The sequence below is a fragment of the Panthera uncia genome, chromosome B4 (genome assembly GCF_023721935.1).
Source record: "Panthera uncia isolate 11264 chromosome B4, Puncia_PCG_1.0, whole genome shotgun sequence".
Lineage (NCBI taxonomy): Eukaryota > Metazoa > Chordata > Mammalia > Carnivora > Felidae > Panthera > Panthera uncia.
The window spans coordinates 96719929-96740120 of record NC_064809.1 but is presented as its reverse complement, the minus strand read 5'-3'; the positions used below and the strand labels follow the sequence as shown (position 1 = coordinate 96740120).

The 20192-nt window shown below is 39.6% G+C and overlaps 1 protein-coding gene across 3 annotated transcripts in view; it reads right to left on the bottom strand.

The window, feature by feature from the left end:
* Window positions 1–441: 441 nt before the first annotated feature.
* Window positions 442–20192, bottom strand: part of GLIPR1 (GLI pathogenesis related 1) — an 84906-nt gene continuing 65155 nt past the window's right edge. Inside the window, exons 8-9 of one of the 3 annotated variants that reach the window (XR_007457005.1) lie at window positions 12046–14354; window positions 442–9961 (exon numbers count right to left, since the gene is read on the bottom strand). Coding sequence is in view for 2 of the 3 variants with exons in the window: in XM_049627458.1 (XP_049483415.1) it covers window positions 14215–14354 (140 nt within the window). In the remaining variant the exon portion in view is untranslated. Of the gene's footprint in view, window positions 14394–20192 lie in introns of all 3 variants that reach the window. The other 2 variants (XM_049627458.1, XM_049627460.1) reach the window with 2 other exon arrangements.

Genomic DNA, 20192 nt, shown 5'->3' with positions numbered 1-20192 from the left:
ACTATTCCCTGCTTGCCTTGAAGCCTTCTTTGTTTTCTGTTGATGTGCCTGGCCGTTCACTTATGAGGTCGGTGCACAAGGCCTTTGCCTTCTTGCAGATAAAGTTCTCAGTCACAGTATCACCGGCTAGTTGTTGCTCATTTATCCAAAGCAGGAGCACCTTTTCTACATCTTCCAGAACACGTGGCCGTTGCTTTGATATTCTCGTGACTCCTTTTGCTGCATCTAGCCCCCTTATTCTTCTTTCTTCTTTAAAATTGTGCAGATGGCCAACATAGACTACTTATAAAATCTTGCAGTTTCGGCCACTCTCATACCTTGTTCATACTTCTCAATGGTTTCCTTCTTAACCTCTACTGTAATCAGCTCCTTCTTCTTACTGCCTTTCCTTTCAAACTTCTTCTGCATGGGGGCCATTGTATATGCTTGCTTAGATGTTGACTACAGTACAGCATTAATAAACTTGTCATATACTGTATTTAATGTAACTGGCAATAGGAAGCAGAGGAAAGAGTCTATATATGCAGGCAGCCCAACCTAGAATGAAGCAAAGCATTCCTAAGCTTACTTTTGTATGGAAGAGCAAAGGAGTGTCCATAGGTGCTTTGAAGTGACAAAAAATAAAATAGTACCAGTTGTGGGCACCTTCCAATGTTCTGAAAAACCACCAATTTCTGCCAAATACTGTGGCAAAAAAAATATCCTTCTAAAATATTCTTATTCCCTAATCTGGACATATTACATACATTACCCAAGTGTTAAAGCTATGCTTGGTACAAAACTTTGATCACTGAAAGGATGAAACCATGTTTTCAGTCCTGATGCACATCTACATCCCTGTGTGATACTTTCTCTGAGGATGATGGGGGTTCAGAAAATGGACAGGATAGAAGTTAAAATAGGTGGCAGATAAATCTAGTCTCTTAATAAATTGAATCACTGAAAATGTCAAAGGGCACAGACATAAATTATTGTTATTAGCCAAATCAGCATAAAGCACAGAGTTGTGGATGCCAGAACTGAATTTATGTTTGGAGAGAGTTCAGTTTACTTTTTTTTTTTTTTTTTTTTAAATGAGGATGCAGGGGAAGGAATGGAAAGCAGGGGCATTTCAATGATTGTTGTCTCCCTCAGTCATCCTTCAGTGCCCCTTGTTTAACATGGAGGCCAGCAGCGTTGAATGCACATGCTAAAGGGATAACTGCCTGCTAAGGACTGATGGGCTTTTCCTATTCACTCACCATAAACTAGATTTAGGAGTTTCTTTCTGTGGGCCAGATAAGTGCCTCAAAGGTGGCAACGGCACAACTGATTAAAGACATAGTGTGGCTGAATAACGATTGAGGCTGCATTGGTTCTCTGCCATGTAACACAAGACTCTCAGGCCTTCTGGATCCCCTCCTCTGCAGCCTTGTCTCTCTCACAGCATCTGGCAAAGAAAACTACAAGCCCCTCTGGATTCCCCCACTCCCAGCCTGTGTTTGCTTCTGGGATGGCCCTTACCACTTGTCACATAGCGTGTGTCTTTGGAGCTCTCTGTTTATGGATTTAGGGCTCCCTTAGGGAAGCATATGCACATAACTTGCTCAACGTAGACCTACAGTATTTGAGAAAATATACCTGTTAAATGGATACTATAAAAAAGAAATTAGAGGATCGTATATGAAAAGTTCTTATCTATTCTAATTTAGTGATCCTGGGAGACACTTACACACATACAAACACACAATGGGAGTGAACATATTTTTGAAAAATCTTTTTTTATATCAATGTCTCTGTTACATTCTCCCCTAAATCAATGTAGCATTCTATATTTCTTTCTTAAACTGTTCTAAATGGTGACAAAACTTAGTTAAGGATGAAAGTGAATTTTGTAATTAGCTAAGAACCACATGGAGTTCATTTTAATCAAAACATAGCACAGCAATCACATCGTTAATTAAAACCTCATACTTAGAAGATAAAATACTATGAAAAAAACAAAATGATTTTTTTAAGTAGGCTTCACGCCAACCATGGCACTTGAATTCACGACCCTGAGATTTAGAGTTGTGTGCCCTACCAACTGGGCCAGCCAGGTGCCCCCAAAACAAAATGATTTTATACGACCCAAACACATATAAGCATATTCTGATCAACTTCAGGATCCTGCTAATTACAGGATTAATTATATATGGTCAGCATTATTATTAGAAGTTGATCAGTAGGATGACATTCATCTATGAGAAACAAAAACCCAGTAAACATTTAAAATACCAACTTTCATGTAGATTGTACACAGTTGAGACAGCATCTCTAAAATGTCAGCAGATAATTACATTTGTTCTCTTTTGCTCCATCAACCTTAGTGATAACTTTCATCCTTATGGTTTCATGATGGCTGCTATACTTCCAGTCATCACAGGCATGTTCCAAGCAGGAAGAATGGAAGAAAGCAAAGCAGCAAAAAGCCCTCTTAGTCTCAGAGGCCTTCCACCTACATGTCATAGGCCACAACTGAGCTATATAGCTACGCTGAGCTGAGAGAAAGGCTGGGAGTTGAACATATTCATTGTCTAGCCTCAATACTAGAAGAGGAAAGGGTTGGGAAAGGTATTGAAAGACCCATACTGCAGCATCAACTATGGAAGGTTTTTGCATATTTATCTTGAAAACTATGGAAAACATGTGAATGTTTCTACATCTCTGTAACTCATCCCTCATTTTGGTTATGAAGTTTCTAAGAAGAATAATTTGGGGGTTTTGCTAATCCACTTGGTTACCTCAGAGAGGAAATGATAGGATGTAACCTTTTGAGGTGGCACTTTGGGGGCATGTGACAGCTCACTATGAACCAGAAGACAGTAGTATTCACCACCCAGCTTGGTGCACACACAAAAAAGGGGGCCTTTGGGAAACGTGAAGTAAGACCATGTGGTGTATACCACCCAGACCTTACTCACAGGGTATTTCCAGTGGAAGTGAGTGAGCATCTCAGGATTCTGAATTGGAGCTTCACAGCTGCCACTTTAGGAAGGTTCACATTGTTTGCACTTAGTCCCCAAGAAGTCCTCAAATTATTTTTTCAGAGAAAGCCCTTGATAATGCCATTTGGGATTGGGGAGATTTGAATAAAATGTTAGCACCTTACCAATGGCAGGTGTGGTGTCTCGCCAATGAGATGGGGGCCCCCAAGTGTAAGGCAATGATCTGGTGGAAGCCAGGGGCATGGGCAGTGGAAGGATTCACCTGAGGCAGAACAGAGGAGGTAGAAATCAGTTGAATACACCGCAAGGGAGCAGTGGACAGGGCAGCAGAGGAGAGACTGCATTGAGGCAGAGGGTGGGGGCTGCATTTAAAGTGAGAAGGTGAGGAGGTATGGGAACAGAATGTATGGAGTTTTCCCTTTTTTGGTGACTGTGTCTAGTTGTAAGTAGTCCATTGGTAAGTTAGGGCCTATGGGTGTTTTGAGGTGGGTCACCTGATGGGCCTGTCTGTGTTCAGCCAGGTGGTCGCTGTGGGCCCTTTGGCCTTGATCAAGATTCTATTGCTCAAGACTGTTGCCTAAAAGTGGCCTCTACAGAAGGGACCTTTAGAATTCATTGAGCCCAAGCCCTCTTACTTCATCTGAGGAAACTCAAGACCAGGAAATCAAGTCCTTTGCACTGGGACATCCAGATGAGGACCACTTTGGTACCCTTTTCTGTTTTAGCATTTGGAAGAATTAGGAACACTCCTACAGTGTATTCCCCGTAGCACAGTGTGCTTCCTGTACTTGACTATAAACATTTGTTTAGTGTCCTTCACCTCTGCACTGTAGACTCTCATGCAAGTAGGGACTATGTCTGTCTTAAATGCACTATTTCTAGGGCCTGGTGCAATTTTGCAGATAGAGTAGGCACTCCATATATTTTTCATGGAATTGCTATTAAAGAAGAAAGAAGAGGAGGAGAGAAAGGGGGAGGAGGAGGAGGAGGAAGAGAAGGGATGAAAATGACAAGATGCAAATGGAGTCATTGTACCCCCACCCCCCCAGCAAATCAAGACTTAATTATAGTTTCAACCTATCCCAGGAATGTGCCCATTAAACAGTCAATCTGGAATTTTCTGATTGGTACTAGTGAGGTAATCTGCATGAGAAAAACCCTACAATTCCCCTCCCAACAAAAGAAGACTGTCCTGGCCTGAAACAACACTTTCTTTTCTTTTGCTAATACTTTTTTTTTTTAATTGTTTGTTAACGTTTATTCATTTTTGAGAGACAGAGCATGAGTGGAGGAGAGGCAGAGAGAGGAAGACACAGAATCTGAAGCACGCTCCAGCTGTCAGCACCGAGCCCCATGCGGGGCTCGAACTCATGATTCGTGAGATCATGACCTGAACCAAAATTAACCTACTGAGCCACCAAGGTGCCCCTCTTTTGCTAATACTTCTTTGCCCTACCCTCCTTCCTATGAAAACCTTCCATTTTGTACAACTCCTTGGAGTATCTCTGTCTTTGCTAAACTTGAGGTTCCCCAATCCATGAATCACTAAATAAAACAAATTAGATCTTCAAATTTACTCGGTTGAGGGGGCACCTGGGTACAGTGCCTCAGTTTAAGTTAAGCAACGGACTCTCAAGTCATAATCTCACTGTTCGTGAGTTCGAGTCTGTCCCTCTCCCCCCCACCAGAATTCTATCTCTTCCTCTCTATCCTTCAGGGTTCTAAATACATACATACATACATACATATATACATACATAACAAATTTACTCAGTTGAATTTTATTTTTTAACAGAATGTATAAATTAAGGACTAGATGGCCGAAAAAATGATAAGCAACACTTGATAGAGATTATGATCTTTTTTTCCCTAATCACCAGCATTTTTAAGGCTATTGTTATATTCTGGTCATCTGCAGAAATTGGGTAAAGAGCCAGTACTGTATTAGACTATGGAAGATTTTCCTACCTATGCCATTCCTGACCCCCTCAATAACCCACTTTCCCAGGACCAAGGAGCATTTAAGTCCTTTCTGTTTGTGAATCTGGGAATGAATGGAAATAGACGTATTTTCACTAAAATGTTCCACTATCTGAGAAGATATTGGTTACCTGACAATAGTATAGACCCAGAAATTTTTTTTTTAATTTTAGAAAATGTTTATTTACTTTTGAGAGAGAGACAGAGCGTGAGCAGGATAGGAGCAGAGACAGAGGGAGACACAGAATCTGAAGCAGGCTCCAGGCTCCGAGCTGTTGGCACAGAGCCTGATGCAAGAGTGAACTCACAAACTGTGAGACCCTGACCTGAGCTGAAGTCGAATGCCCAACCGACCACCCAGGCATCCCTAGACCCAGAAATTCTAAGTGGACATTTTAATGCAGAGCTAAGGAGACTATACTAGTATCAGTCATGATGCTAAATCCTGAGGATTCTTCACTGAGCCATCTGGGGCGGTACAGAGTGTGTAACCAGTTCACATGGTCTCCTACCTTATAACCGACATCGAGCTGGAGCCCAGTGATAAAAATACCGTTTTAATTTTTGCCACATCCTTGGGGTCTGCTGTTTACTTTGTTTTCAATGGATTACTTTTGGGAGATGCTCTCAGCATTTTTAAGGTTACAGAGAAAGTTGTTCTGTTCAATTTTATTCCAAACTGAAATACTGTTCAGTCTGCTGGGGGCTAGAGAACATCTCAGACTGCAGATGGCCAGGTCATCCAGGCATGTGAGTAGTTGGGAATCTGTCATTTGTTACCCAAGGTAGGAGTGCACTCCACAAAGAGGAATCACTTGTTGCTACTTCTAAATCTGTTTATAAATCCTTATATTCACTGCAGGATGAGGCACCATGGAATTAGAAATGATACAGATTTTAAAAGATCAGAAAGGCTATTTCAGCAACTCCTGAGCACAAATAAAGCTCTCCCTAGCGGTTAGAGAAGAAAACGATTGAATCCTCTTAAATGCTATGTTTTCTAACCACTTGAGATTATCCTGTACATCGAATATTATCATTTTATTTTCTCTAAAATTACAGTTTAAGACAAACGGCTCTTAACGTTAAACTGATTGTTCTAACTACAATTCTATCTCATTATCATTTGTTTAATAATACTAGTGAATTAGTCATTATATATTCTTATCTTGACAAATAAAGCCCATGCTCTAAAAATCATAATTATCTTATTTGAGTTTTTCAAAGTCTATGTCAGTAATTCCTCAACCACTTATTCCACAAATACATGGTAAACATAAAAAAGAACAAAAATTATTCATTTGTGTCATATTTTTTCTCTCCACTATTACCTTTCGTTCAAGACACTTTTTTTTTTTTTTTTTGAAGTTTCTACCCGGGTCCCTTTTATACAAGGACGTATCTCGTTAATATCATGGGAACTTCTAATGAGTTTTCTATAACATGTAACTGGGGCGCAAGGATGCAAGAGCACCTGGCCCTGGGGGGAGGGGGTCCCAAACAGACCAGCTTTTGCCATTTGCCACCGACAGAATCTAAAGGCAGAGGGACGAGCGGTAGTGAAACAAGAAAGGAATTTACTTCTGTGAGGCCATCACCGAGAAGACGGCCGACTAACAACTCAAAGACTGTCTCCAAAGTGCTGAAAATACTTACAGGTTACATAAGGAAAACATGGGACAAAGGTCAGTGGATACTTGCAGGTGGGCAGTGAGGGTCAGGCTGATCCTTGTCTTGGACTTAATCACACAGGGTCTTGCTGGCATCAGGGCACTCCCTATTGCTTGGGGGGATAGTTTCCACTCCCATCACAGGATGCTTTGTCCCCTGGGATTTTTGCCTTGGTTAAAAGATAAGCTGGAAAGAGCTTAATCAGGTAGAAAGTATAAACGGAGGTCAAAATGGAGGTAAGTAAAGTCCTCTTTCAAACAGACATTTTGAAATTAGCTCTTCTGGAATTAGTTGGACCTACAGTTTGTAGAATGAGTCAAGTTTGTTGCACCTTTTCTGTCCCTCTGACTCTTCAACGCTAGCAAATTTTGACACTGCATCATCCATTTAAAATTAGTAAGTTTCCGGGGCATCTAAAGGGCTCAGTCAGTTAAGCGTCCAACTTCAGCTCCGGGCATGATCTTGGGGCTCCTGAATTCGAGCCCCGAATGGGGCTCTCTACTGTCAGCACAGAGCTGGCTTTGGATCCTCTGTCTCCATCTCTCTCTCTGCCCCTCCCCCACTAGCGCGCGCGCGCGCACGCGCTCTCTCTCTCTCTCAAAAATAAACATTGGGGCACCTGGGTGGCTCAGTTGGTTAAGAGTCTGACTTCCGCTCAGGTCATGATCTCACGGTTTGTGAGTTTGAGCCCTGCCTAGGGCTCTGTGCTGACAGCTCAGAGCCTGGAGCCTGCTTTGGATTCTGTGTCTCCCTATCTCTCTGCCCCTCCCCTGATCATGCTCTGTCTCTGTCTCTGTCTCAAAAATAAATAAACATTAAAAAAATTTAAAAACATAAACATTAAAAACATTTAAATTAAATTAATAAGTTTCCAAAATAGTGACTCTTGAAAAATCATAATAGATGCTCAGCTGTTGCCAGTGTTAATAGTGGCCAAATAAGAAATTTATCTCAGATGAAAGCAGAGTTTGAAAAGCCACTATTTAAATAAAAATACATGCAATTCTAGCAATAGTGATTGTTCTAGTTTGTTCGGGCTTCTATAACAATATACCATAGACTGGATGATTTATAACAACAAATATTTATTTCTCACAGTTCTCCACCCTGGGAAGTTCAAGATCAAGGCACCTGCAGATTCAGTGTCTGGTGAGGGCAGCTTTTCTGATTCATAGACAGCTAGCTATCTTTTTGCTGTGTCCTCACAAGGTGGAAGGGGGAAGGGAGCTTTCTCTGGCCTTTTTTGGAAGGTCACTAATCCCATTCTCCTGGGTAGACCTAATCATCTCCCAAAAGCCTCACCTTCTAATATCATCACCTTGTGGGTTAGGATTCAACATACGAATTTTGGTGATGGGAGGAGATACAAATATTCAGATTATAGTGATCTTCACTTTTCCCAAATTTTAACTAAAGGCAAATAACCTCTTTGGGAAGGAGCTACACTCAATTAGCTCATGCAGGCTCTGTGTTAATTGCAGTATGTATTTGTGTATATGTGTGTATATGTATATGTACGTATATATGTGTATATATGTATGTGTATAGTTTAATTTTTTTTTTAAACATTTATTTATTTTTGAGACAGAGAGAGACAGAGCATGAACGGGGGAAGGTCAGAGAGAGGGAGACACAGAATCCGAAACAGGCTCCAGGCTCTGAGCTGTCAGCACAGAGCCTGACGCGGGGCTCGAACTCACGGACCACGAGATCATGACCTGAGCCGAAGTCGGACGCTTAACCGACTGAGCCACCCAGGTGCCCCTAGTTTAATTTTTATTACAACCAATCATGTAAAATGTTATTTTTCCTACTTTACAATTGAGAAAATGGAATGAAGAAAAATTAAGTAACTTGACCAAGGACACACTGCCAATAGATTGCAGAGCTGGGATTCAAATGCAGGCCCTGGTCTTTTAATCCAGTATCTGCTCGTTCAGCAAAAAGAAAAATTTTAATTTTTTTAAGTTTATTTATTCTGAGAGAGAGAGAGAGAGAGAGAGCATGAGTGGAGGGAGGGCAGAGAGAAAGAGAGAGAGTATCCCTAGTAGGCTCCACACTGACAGTGTGTTAGCTCAATATGGGGCTCGAACCCACAAACCTGTGAGATCATGACCTGAGCTGAGATCAAGAGTCAGACCCTTAACTGACTAAGCCACCCAGGTGCCCCTTCAGCAAATATTTATTAAGTATGTACGATGGAAGGGATATTGTGTGAGAGGATGAAGAAGAAAAGAAAGTAAGTCAGAGTTCCTGCCTTCAAAGAAGTCAACACTGATTTTAAAAGAATATGGAAGTGCCTCAGCAGTAGATTTGTAGGATATCACAGAGAACCATGCTATGTATGAAAGAAGAGTGGTTTTCTACTTGGAATTTTCTTATGGGAAATGCCCTTTCTTCAGAGGAAAATCAGTAACTGAAACTTCCAGACACTTAAGACTATAAAATATACAGTTCCTTGTTTCTTTCCTAATTCAAACATTTTCATTGAGTGCAGCAATGGCCATGTCTCCCGGACTGTGTTAATAAACAGGGTGCAGGCCAGCACGCCTATTCCTCCAATGCTAGTACATTCCGTCTTTACCTCCTCCAAAGCTGATAGAGTAGGAAGAAAATCACCTCCCTTATTAGATTTGTTTCAGTGTTAGCAAAGTTAACAGACATAAAGTCCCAAATGGGAAGGCACTCCCCCAAATCCTGAGTTGTGAGTATACACTCATACCAAGAAACTGCTAATTAGGTTGGCAACAATTAAACTGAACTGCAAGTAACTCAGAGGGATTATTTTTTCTTCCTTCCTTCCTTCCTTCCTTCCTTCCTTTTCTTTCTCTGTCTCTCTCTCTCTTTCTTTTCTTTTTCTGTTCTGTTCTTTTCTGTTCTTTTCTTTCTTCTCTTTCTTTTCCTTTTTTTTTCTTTTTGTCTGTTAGTTTATTGCTGATGGATCAGAAAGGCAACCTTAGAAAGACAGTGACAATGCTATCCACATTACCCCCCTTCCAATTACAGTATCATTAACTGAAATAATCTTTTTGTTATGGTTGTTGTTATTTGTCTTCTCCAATTAGGAGGTAAGCACCATGATATCAGGGACCTTAACTTTCTCATTTAGCACTATGTAGTCCATGCCTAAAACTGTGCCAGGTGTATAATAAACAATTTTTTTGTTCAACAAATATTTACTTCTTTATTATTTTTTAAAAAATGTTTATTCATTTTGAGAGAGTGCATGCAAGCGGAGGAGGGGCAGAGAGAAGGAGAGAGAGAGAATCCCAAGCAGGCTCCATCCTGTCAATGCACAGCCTGACTCGGGCTGGAACTCGCAGACTGTGAGATCAGGACCTGAGCTGAAATGAAGAGTCAGACACTTAGCCGACTGAGCCATCCAGGTTTCCCCAACAAATATTTATTGAGCATGAGTGAGTGAGTGAAGGAAGGAATAAGTGCTCTAATTTTATTAGGACTTTTATGACACTAAAAACTGTATCCTCTAAAAAGAAATTACCCCTCCATTTTACCAAAATATTTATTTCTCATTTCATTTCTCTGAAGGAATTTTCTGTCATTTAGCAAAGACAGGGCATTAAGAGATATATGACCCTATTTATTTATTTATTTATTTATTCTTTTTTAATTTTTATTTTTTATGTTTTTAAATTTTTAAATATAATTTATTGTAGCTAACATAGAGTATACAGTGTGCTCTTGGCTTCAGGAGTAGATTCCCATGATTCATCACTTACATACAATACCCAGTGCTCATCCCAACAGATGCCTTCCTCAGTGCCCATCACCCATTTTCCCCTCTCCCTTGCTGCCTCCCCCATAAACCCTCAGTTTGCTCTCTATATTTAAGAGTCTCTTATGGTTTGGCTCCCTCTCTCTTTGAAGTTATTTTTTACCTTCCCTTCATCATCTTCTGTTAAGTTTCTCAAATTCCATATATGAGTGAAAACTTACAATATCTGTCTTTCTCTGACTGACTTACTTCACTTAGCATAATACCCTCTAGTCCCATCCATGTTGTTGCAAATGGCAGGATTTCATTCTTTCTCATTGCCAAGTAGTATTCCATTTTATATATAAACCACATCTTTATCCATTCATCAGTTGATGGACATTTGGGCTCTTTCCATAATTTTGCTATTGTTGATAGTGCTGCTATAAACATTGGGGTCCATGTGCCTCTATGAATTAGCACTCCTGTATCCTTTGTGTAAATTCTTCGTAGTGCTATTGCTGGGTCATAGCCTAATTCTGTTTTTAATTTTTTGAGAAACCTCCACACTGTTCACCAGTTTGCATTCCCACCAACGGTGCAAGAGGGTTCCCATTTTTCCACATCCTTTCCAACATCTATTGTTTCCTGAGCTATTAATTTTAGCCACTCTGACCAGTGTGAGGTGGTATCTCAATGTGGTTTTAATTTTATTTCTTTGATGATGAGCAACATTGAGCATCTTTTCATGTGACTGTTGGCCATCTGGATGTCTTCTTTGGAGAAGTGTCTATTCATGTCTTCTGCCCATTTCTTCACTAGATTATTTGATTTTGGGGTGTTAACTTTGGTAGGTTCTTTATAGATTTTGGATAATAACCCTTTATCCGATTTGTCATTTGCAAATATCTTCTTCCATTCAATCCGGTGACTTTTAGTTTTCCTGATTGTTTCCTTTGCAGTGCAGAAGCATTTTATCTTGATGAGGTCCTAATAGTTCATTTTTGCTTTTATTTCCCTTGCCTTCGGACACGTGTCAAGTAAGAAGTTGCTGTGGCTGAGATCAAAGAGGTTGTTGCCTGTTTTCTCCTCTAAGATTTGGATGGGTTCCTATCTCACATTTAGGTCTTTCATCCATTTTGAGTTTATTTTTGTGTATGGTGTAAGAAAGTGGTCCAGGTTCACTCTTCTGCATGTTGCTGTTCAGTTGTCCCAGCACCATTTACTGAAGAGACTGTCTTTTTTCCATTGGATACTCTTTCCTGCTTTGCCAAAGAATAGTTGGGCATATATTTGTGAGTCCAATTCTGGGTTCTCTATTCTATTCCATTTATATGACCTTATTTTAAATGGTGATAATTGTTTCAAATATCTATTCCTGTGTAACAAACATCCTGAAAACATAGTGACTTAACACCACCAAATATTCATTAATTTTCCTATTTCTGTAATTAGGCTGGACAGTTATTTTGCTCCACATGGTAGGTACTAAAGCTGAAATGTCTAAGATTGCTTCTTCATGTTTTCATGTCCAGAACACAAGCAATGTTGACTGGAACATCTGAGAGCTGGCCCCGGGCATCTCTGTATCTGTCTCTGTCTCTCTGTCCCTGTCTCTCTCTCTCTCTCTCTCTCTCTCTCTCTCTCTCTCTTCACATAGCTAGGTTGGACTTCCTCACAGTGAGGTGGTCTCAGGGTAGTTGAACTTCTTACCTTTCAGCTCTCTTCCAAGAAAGAGAAAGCACAAACTGCCACTCTTCCTGAAGGCTTGACTTGGAATTAGCGAAGTCCTATCCACAGTATCCTATTGGTCCAAGTAAGTCACAGGGCCAGACCAGATTCAGTGCGAGAAGGAATAGGCTCAATCTCTTGGTGTGAGTGTCATCCTTATATGAAGAGAGAAGGTGTCAATGGTGGCTATCTTTGGAGACTATAAACCACAATAATGAGGTGCTTCTCCCAAGGTTGCCTACCTAACTACATTGGAAATGCTGTGACTATGTAGAGGTATGTACCAGGCAGGGATGATGAACAAAGCAGTGTGTGGGATAGGAAGGTATGGCCTCCTTGCTCCTAACTTATGCTGCTGACATGTTGACATTACTTCATTGCTTTGGTGTGGCAACAGCTCCAGCCAAGTCACTACTGCCAAATACTTGCCCATCTGTCCTCAAATATGACTAATTGCCACTATAATGATTCTTCAGCTTTATTAAACACCTGCCTTCTGCAAAACCAAATGAGATTCACAAAGACTTCTTCATTAATCATTGCAGCATCCCTGATGAGAGCTTGAAGGAAGTAGGTGTAGTCTCATTTTAGAAATGAAGAAAGTGCAACAAAGTGAAGCTCTAAGAAGGTTATCCAACATCGCACAGCTGGTTGACTAGAATAAAGGGGAGGGGCAGTGTGTGTGTATCAGACAGAGACAGGGACAGGGACAGAGACATACAGAGAGACAGAATGAGAGGGAGAATGAGAGAGAAAAAGTCCTCTCTGGGAAGGCAAGAAATAGAGCCATCAAAATCTTTTCTTCAGGGTGCCTGGGTGGCTTAATTGGTTGAGCGTCCAACTCTTGATTTCAGCTCAGGTCATGATCTCACGGTTCATGAGATCAAACTCCTTGTTGGGCTGTGCAATGACATTGCAGAACCTGTTTGGGATTTTCTTCCTCCCTCTCTCTCTGCCCCTCCCCTACTCTCTCTCTTTCTCTCTCAAAATAAATAAATATTTTTTTTAGAAATCATCTTTTCTTTTCCAACGCTATATGACAACCACTTAAGTGTCTTAACATGCTAACTGATTTCCAGAAGCAACAAACTTCTGCTATAATCAAACACTATGACTTGCCCCCCCCCCCGCCAAAATCATTGTAATGAGATTTAACCTGTATCATTTTCAAATCTGTTTTGTTTCCTTTTAGCTATACAGGCGCTTCTGCACTGATGAGTATAAGTTTCAAAGTTCTGTTGTGCAGATTAGATTAAAAGACATAGCACATAATGTGTGAGTAGTGGCTTATAATAGGCATCCAGTAAGTGGGAATGGTTATTATCACAAGTCTTTATTTTTTTTTAAGAAAGAGTGAAAGAGTGTGTGTGTGGGAGAGAGAGAGAGAAAGAGAGAGAGAGAGAGAGAGAGAGAGAGAAAGTGAATCTTAAGCAGGCTCTATGCTCAGTGTGGATCCTAGTGTGGGGCTCAGTCACACAAACCGTGAGATCATGACCTGAACTGAAATCAATAGTCAAGCACTCAACCTACTGAGCCACCCAGATGCCTCTATCACAAGTTTTTGGATCTTAGGAATACTAGTATGTTAGTTGAAATAGGACTTTTAAAAGCCTTCTCTCTTTATTCTATACCTAGTGATTTTAAGAAACAACAGAGTTGATTAATAGTTACTAGGTCTGCATGTTATTAAACGCAGCTGAGTTTGTACATTCAGACCTAATCTGTGTGACCTTGCGCCAGTTGGTTAATATCTCTGGGCATTAGAATCCTCATCTGTAAATTAACGGAGCTGGACCAGATCATTTCTAAGGTTTTTTCCATCTTGGACATCTGCAGTTCCATGGAAAAAGCAAAAGCCTTTCAATTCTTCATTCAAGCCATCATCTATGAACATTTTGCCCTCTAGTGGCAAGAATCAAGGAAAACTATTCCTCCTGAGAAGTTTCGCATCCACATCCCTATTGAAATCTGATATATATATATATATATATATATATATATATATATTTGGTGAACACTTGTGCTTGCCTCAATATTGTTCCAGTTATGTCTATATAAAAATTACCCCTGAAGTTAACAGCTTTCAACAACAAACATTTATGAAGTTTCTGAGGGTCAGGAACTTAGCTGGTGCTGCAGGTTCAGTGTCTCTCAGGAGGCTACAGTCAAGGAGTCAGGCACGCTCTGGTCATCTGAAAGCTTGATCAGGCAGGAGGATGTGCTTCCCAGCTCCCTCACGAGGCTGGTGGCAAGTGGCTTCAGTTCCTTGCCTTTTGGATCTCTCCATAGGGCTGCTCAAGACAAGGCAACTTGTCACCTTCTAGGGCAAGCTATCAGAGAGAGAGAGAGAGAGAGAGAGAGAGAGAGAGAGAAACCTAGACAGAAGCTCCCATGTCTTTTACATACTAATTCAAAAGTTATATACCATGGATGAATGAACTAGAATCACATAGATTCAATACGAATAAACCTCAAAACAAACCATTCCATTAAAAAGCAAGTTGTAGGAGTACATACAGCATACATATGTATATAAATTTGTATACATTTAATATATACCTTGTATGTATATAACTAATATAAAATACTTATATAATTAATGTAATTATATACCAGTTTATTAATGTGTAATGTGTACATATGTCATATGTAAAACATTTATTTAAAGCCCACTTTATCTTGCTTAGAGATTATGTGTGTGGAGTAGCCATATAAACAAAAATCTTCATGGAAGTGATAGACACCTGTCTTGGCATAAGTGATCACCTCTGGTGGAAGAGGGGAGGGATGGGGTTAGGGAGGTGTACATAGGGGCTTTAACTGGCAGTATTTTATGTCTTAAATTTAATTATGACTACAAAAGTGTTTGTAGCAGGAGCACCTGGGTGGCCCAGTGCGTTAAGCATCTGACTCTGGATTTTGGCTCAGGTCATGATCTGAGTGGTTCATGGGATTGAACCCCGCGCCGGGCTCCACGCTCTCAGCTCGCTCTCAACTCAGCTTGGGATTCTCTCTCTCCCTCCCTCTCTCTCTGCCCCTCCCCCACACACTCTCTCAAAATAAATAAATAAACTTAAAAAGAAAAGGATCTGTTATATTAGTCTATCTGCATTTTAGTAAGTCTGATATGGTTCTTACAAACCAAAACATCTAGTTATTGTTTCTAGAAAAGAAAAGAGAGAAACAAGACTCTGGAGTGACTTCATTTTGCATATGGATGAGATTTTATTATACAAATATTTATGTAAATCTGGGGCCAAAATTCTAAAATGTTAACGCTAATTAAATTTAGGCAGGGGGGTCTTGGATGATGGTTGCATTGTTCCTTGCAGTTTCCTTTTTTATTCTTTTCAAAATTAAAAGAAAAAAATATAGCCATTTCCTGTAGGGAAATATGCTACATGAGAGAGTAATATTATAAGAAGGGGTTATGCCAAGTCAACACAATTACAGCAGATCACTGTTTCAGTATCACCACATGTGCCTAGAGAAGTATAAATCAACCTAACAGACCAGTCAATGCATTTTAGAATCCTCAGAGCAAATATAGAGGGTTATTACGCATACATACACTAAATAAAATGTTAGTACATAACTCCTCCATCTATCTTGAGACTGGATCTAAGTAATTCTTTAAGTATGTGGCTTCTTTTAATGGAATGGTGGCATGGGAATGAGAGATGGTGATGGATAAAACCTGAAAATCCATTAATCCCCTGTATAATTCGCTCTACTTACTGTAGTACACATTGTGTGTTTTTGTCCCTCCAGCCAACATCCATTCCCCTTCTTGTGGCACAGCTCTCAACTACTCCTTAGAACTCATTCCTTCCCATTCCAGGCCCACATGGTTTATGTGGGTGTGGCCCACCTCTGGCTCTAGCATGTGATCCAGAACTGCTCACTAAGAATCTTCCTGGGACTTTGGATGGAATTCTTGGGGAAAAAGAAACTCTTCTTCTGTTGAGGTTTCATTCTGAGCTGCTGACAGATATCTTTGCTTCAGAATAAAGACAGCACAGAAAAAGCAGAGCCAAAAGATGGAAGGACACACACACACACACACGCACACACACACGCACACAGAATGAGCGGGGTGGGGGGGAGAGATCTTGAGATCATGATAAAGAGCATGAATGTCACTATGACATTGTTAAGGTACTAGGTCCAGTTTCTAGGTATGTAGGACAATAAATCCTCTTTTTCACATGTTTGAATTTCTATGACTTGCAGTAAAAGGAATCTTGAAAAGTATACTTACATGCAAGTATTAAAACATACTAAAACTCTAATTCAACCTCCCCTGAAGAACTCTAAGAGCGGGGGACTTGAGTGCTCATAAGATCAGATCCAAGCTTCTGAGACACTCCTCCCCTTGCTTTAAGGCAAGGGTCCCTAACCTGATATCTTGACCCTCTAGGGGTATTATGAAAGAGTGTGACAGATATATGAACATCCCATCAAACTTTGGGTAAAATGATGTGGGTACCCAAATATATGTGCTTTTCTGGGGAAAGGGTCCATTGATTTCATCACATTAGTAAAGGGACTGGTAAACCAAAAGATATTAAAATCATTGATAGATGGTCAAAAGCAAAAGTGCAGTGTTAAACTCTGAATTTCCATGTCTCTAAGTGTATCAGATAGCTTGACTTCTTTAATTTGAGATTTTGAAATAGTGGAGAAGCCATGTCACCATCTTGTTAACATCATGAAAAGATTGTTTAAAGATAAACCCATTAAGTGCTTGAAATACGTCTTCTAAAAAGTTCCTTTCATTGGGGACCATCTGTGGTTACCACCATCTGAAGGATGGGAGAGGCATATAGATTTAACAAATGATTAGAAATCCGCTTCCTAGAAAAGTTCACATATTCCCTCGGTGTCCTGTAAACAAATAAAAGACTGTATTTTGTTTGTTCTATTTGCATAAAATAATAATCCTCAGCAGTATCAATACATTTCACGTGCCACTGATTAAATCTTGAATATTCATGCGTGCATTAAAAAGCCTTCTGTTGCTATGGTGGAACCTCATATTATGAAATGTGTTCCAGCTTTCCTTTAGGGAGAAGAATATTATAACTGAAAATTAAATCAAAGCTGTTGCTTATCAATAAGAACAATCAAGAAGAGAAAGAGGGGAGATTGCCTTGGAAATAGTAGCAGAGGCCCAATGAAATATTAATGTTCTGTGGGCCTGGGGCCCAGAGAGACTAATATTCAAGCAGTAATGAGTGTCTTTAGACCTCAAGCATCCACTGTATGTATCAGTATCATTGTTTGTTTGAGTAATGAGACAACAGAATTCCAGAATGACAGGGACAGAGTTGAGGGAAATGGAGCAGGATTGCTCACCGAGGAGCCCAGCATAATAATGAACAGCCAGCTGGAGACTTTGGCTTTTGATAGCAGGCAAGTTCTACTCTAGGTAGGTAAAATGTGAGAAGTAACTTTGCTTTAATTGCATGCCCTGGTTAGAAGTAAAGCCCTTACTAACCCTTTGAAGTAGAATCACAGAAATTAAGAATGTCTGCAGACCCAGGTTTCTCAACCTTGGCACTATTGACATTTTGGGGCCGGATAATCCTTTGTTGTCTTGGGCCCTACCCCAGACCTACTGAACTATAAACTGGGAGAATAGGATCATCCCTCCACATGATTCTGAGGTTGGCTAAAGTTGAAGAAACAGTAATCTAGGAGCTCCTGGGTGGCTCAGTTAGTTCAGAGTCCAGCTCTTGATCTCAGCTCAGGTCTTGATCTCAGGGTCTTGAGTTCAAGACCCACATTGGGCTCCATGCTGGGTGTGAAGCCTGCTTAAAAAAAAAAAAAAAAAGAAAGAAAAAAAACCCCAGTAATATAACAACATTCTCATTTTACAACTGAAGAAACAGAGGTTGGTTAAGTGCTTACTCAAGCTGGGTGGCAACCAAAGCCATACATCGTATCTCCATATCTACAGAGTTTGCTAAACAGGGCCTTGCAGGAAGAGGTTGATATCCTGCAAGGATATTTCATTCCAACACCATGACATATGAAACATTTTGCTGCACAGCAAACATTCCCGGACTGGCTGAATATGTTTCTCAAATTTGGTCTCTCTCCTAGATTCCCAGGTTTTCTAAGTTTTCATGCAGAATCCTTTACTTTTGCTGACATTATTTTTCTAAAGACTATTAATTTTTACCTATTTTGTTTAGTCTTTCTGCCTACTTGCTTTTTCTTTTTTAACTACCTTCATCCCTAAGGTAGCCAGCCTTAAAACCTTAATGTATAGCCTTCCAAATCCTTTTTCATTATACAATCACATACAAACATATTCATATATATGTACACATATGCATATTATTATTATATCTAGCATATAAAACCAAGTGTTTAGAACAGAAGCTAAAGCATTATAGAGGCTCAATATTTATTGAATGAATGGTTTGCTTTATAAAAATTGGATAATTATATAAATCATATATAATTATAATAAATAATAATGTTATTTACATTATACTGTTTCTGGCTTTTATTACTCAATATCTCTAGGTAATCTCTTCATTAGATTTAATTAATTCTTATGAATGGTTGCATAATATTTTACCACTATCAAAGTAACATCAATTTATTTAACTACATCTCTACTTGATTGTCAGGATGCTTTTACTTTTTTGTCACTATAAATAAATAATGGCTAACAGTTACTGGGTATGTGCCACATGTGAAGCATTCTTTCTTAGCCTTTTACATGTATAAAGTCACTGAGTTAAGGTTATTTTTCCTGTTATAGGAAACTGAACAGGGGTGGGTAAGAAGCTCAGCCACGGTTATGTAGCCAGTGGGCAACAAATTCTTCAGTGTGGCCCCATTGTCCCTCTCACTGCATTACTTCTATACAAGCCAGTAATCAACACAGGTATACATGGATCCTAATGGAATGGTGCTTTACTTCTAGTTGACAGTGTCCCACGAGTGGAATTACTGTGGAAGAATATGTGTATATTTTATAGATTGCTTTGCAAAAAGGCAGTGACAGTTTGCATTTTCACCAGCAGTGTAAAATACTCTTTCGCAGATTATCATTTAATATATATATATATTTATTATTTATTTCATTATGTGTGTGTGTGTGTGTGTGTGTGTGTGTGTTATTGTTTCTTTTTTGCTAATCTAGTGGGTGAGAAGTGATATTTCACTGTTACATTTATATGCTTTTTGGACAGTAGTGGGGTTGAGCATCATATCCTTATCAGCTATTTGTATTTATTCTACTACAAGTCCATAGGCTACAGGGTGGGCCAGCAGGCTGGAGATCCAGAGAAGAGCTAATGCCACTCAAATTCAAAAGCTATGAGGCTGAAAACCCAGTTTCCCTTCCAACACATTTGTAACAGCTAATCCTTTTAGTAACTTTTCTGGAGATGCTAATGGTCAGACTGCCTGGACTTAATTTCTAACTCACCACTGATTAGTGATTGAGTTCCTTAAAATAACAGTAATAAAAATCTGCTTCACAGGGTTCCTGGGAACACTGGAAGAATTGCTTCTTACTTTATAACTTTTGCCTATTGTTATTTGGGATTTGTCATTGCTTTTTTAAAAAATATTTTATTTTTAAGTAATCTCTCCACCCATCATGGGACTTGAACTCACAACACCAAGATCAAGAGTCCCACGGTCTACTGACTGAGCCAGTCAGGTGCCCCAGGATTTTTCACTGCTTTTTGAGTAAATTGTAAGAATATAGGGATGAAATCCTGGCCTTCCACTTATAAGACCCACAGGAAAAAATTTTTTTAACAAAATCATGTGTCTTGGGACCTTCTGTCCCTTATTAACACTCTGTTTTATATATGTACCTTATATACAACAATCTAGATTTTTATGAAAGACACACAATGGGTGAATTTCAAATAAATGTTCCGAGTTTCACTAATGCAAGAAATTCAACCTATCAAAGTCTTTCCCTATTCGTCCTACAGACAATTTTAGAAATGACAAGCAATAAGATCAGTCATTAAAATAAGTCATGCTAAAGATGCAAAATAAGACATGCTAAAGATGTCTAAGAATTTTTAGATTTTTAGAAATGTAAAAAATTGTAGTAGTGATGAACCTCACATCTTGAAGTCAGCCATATA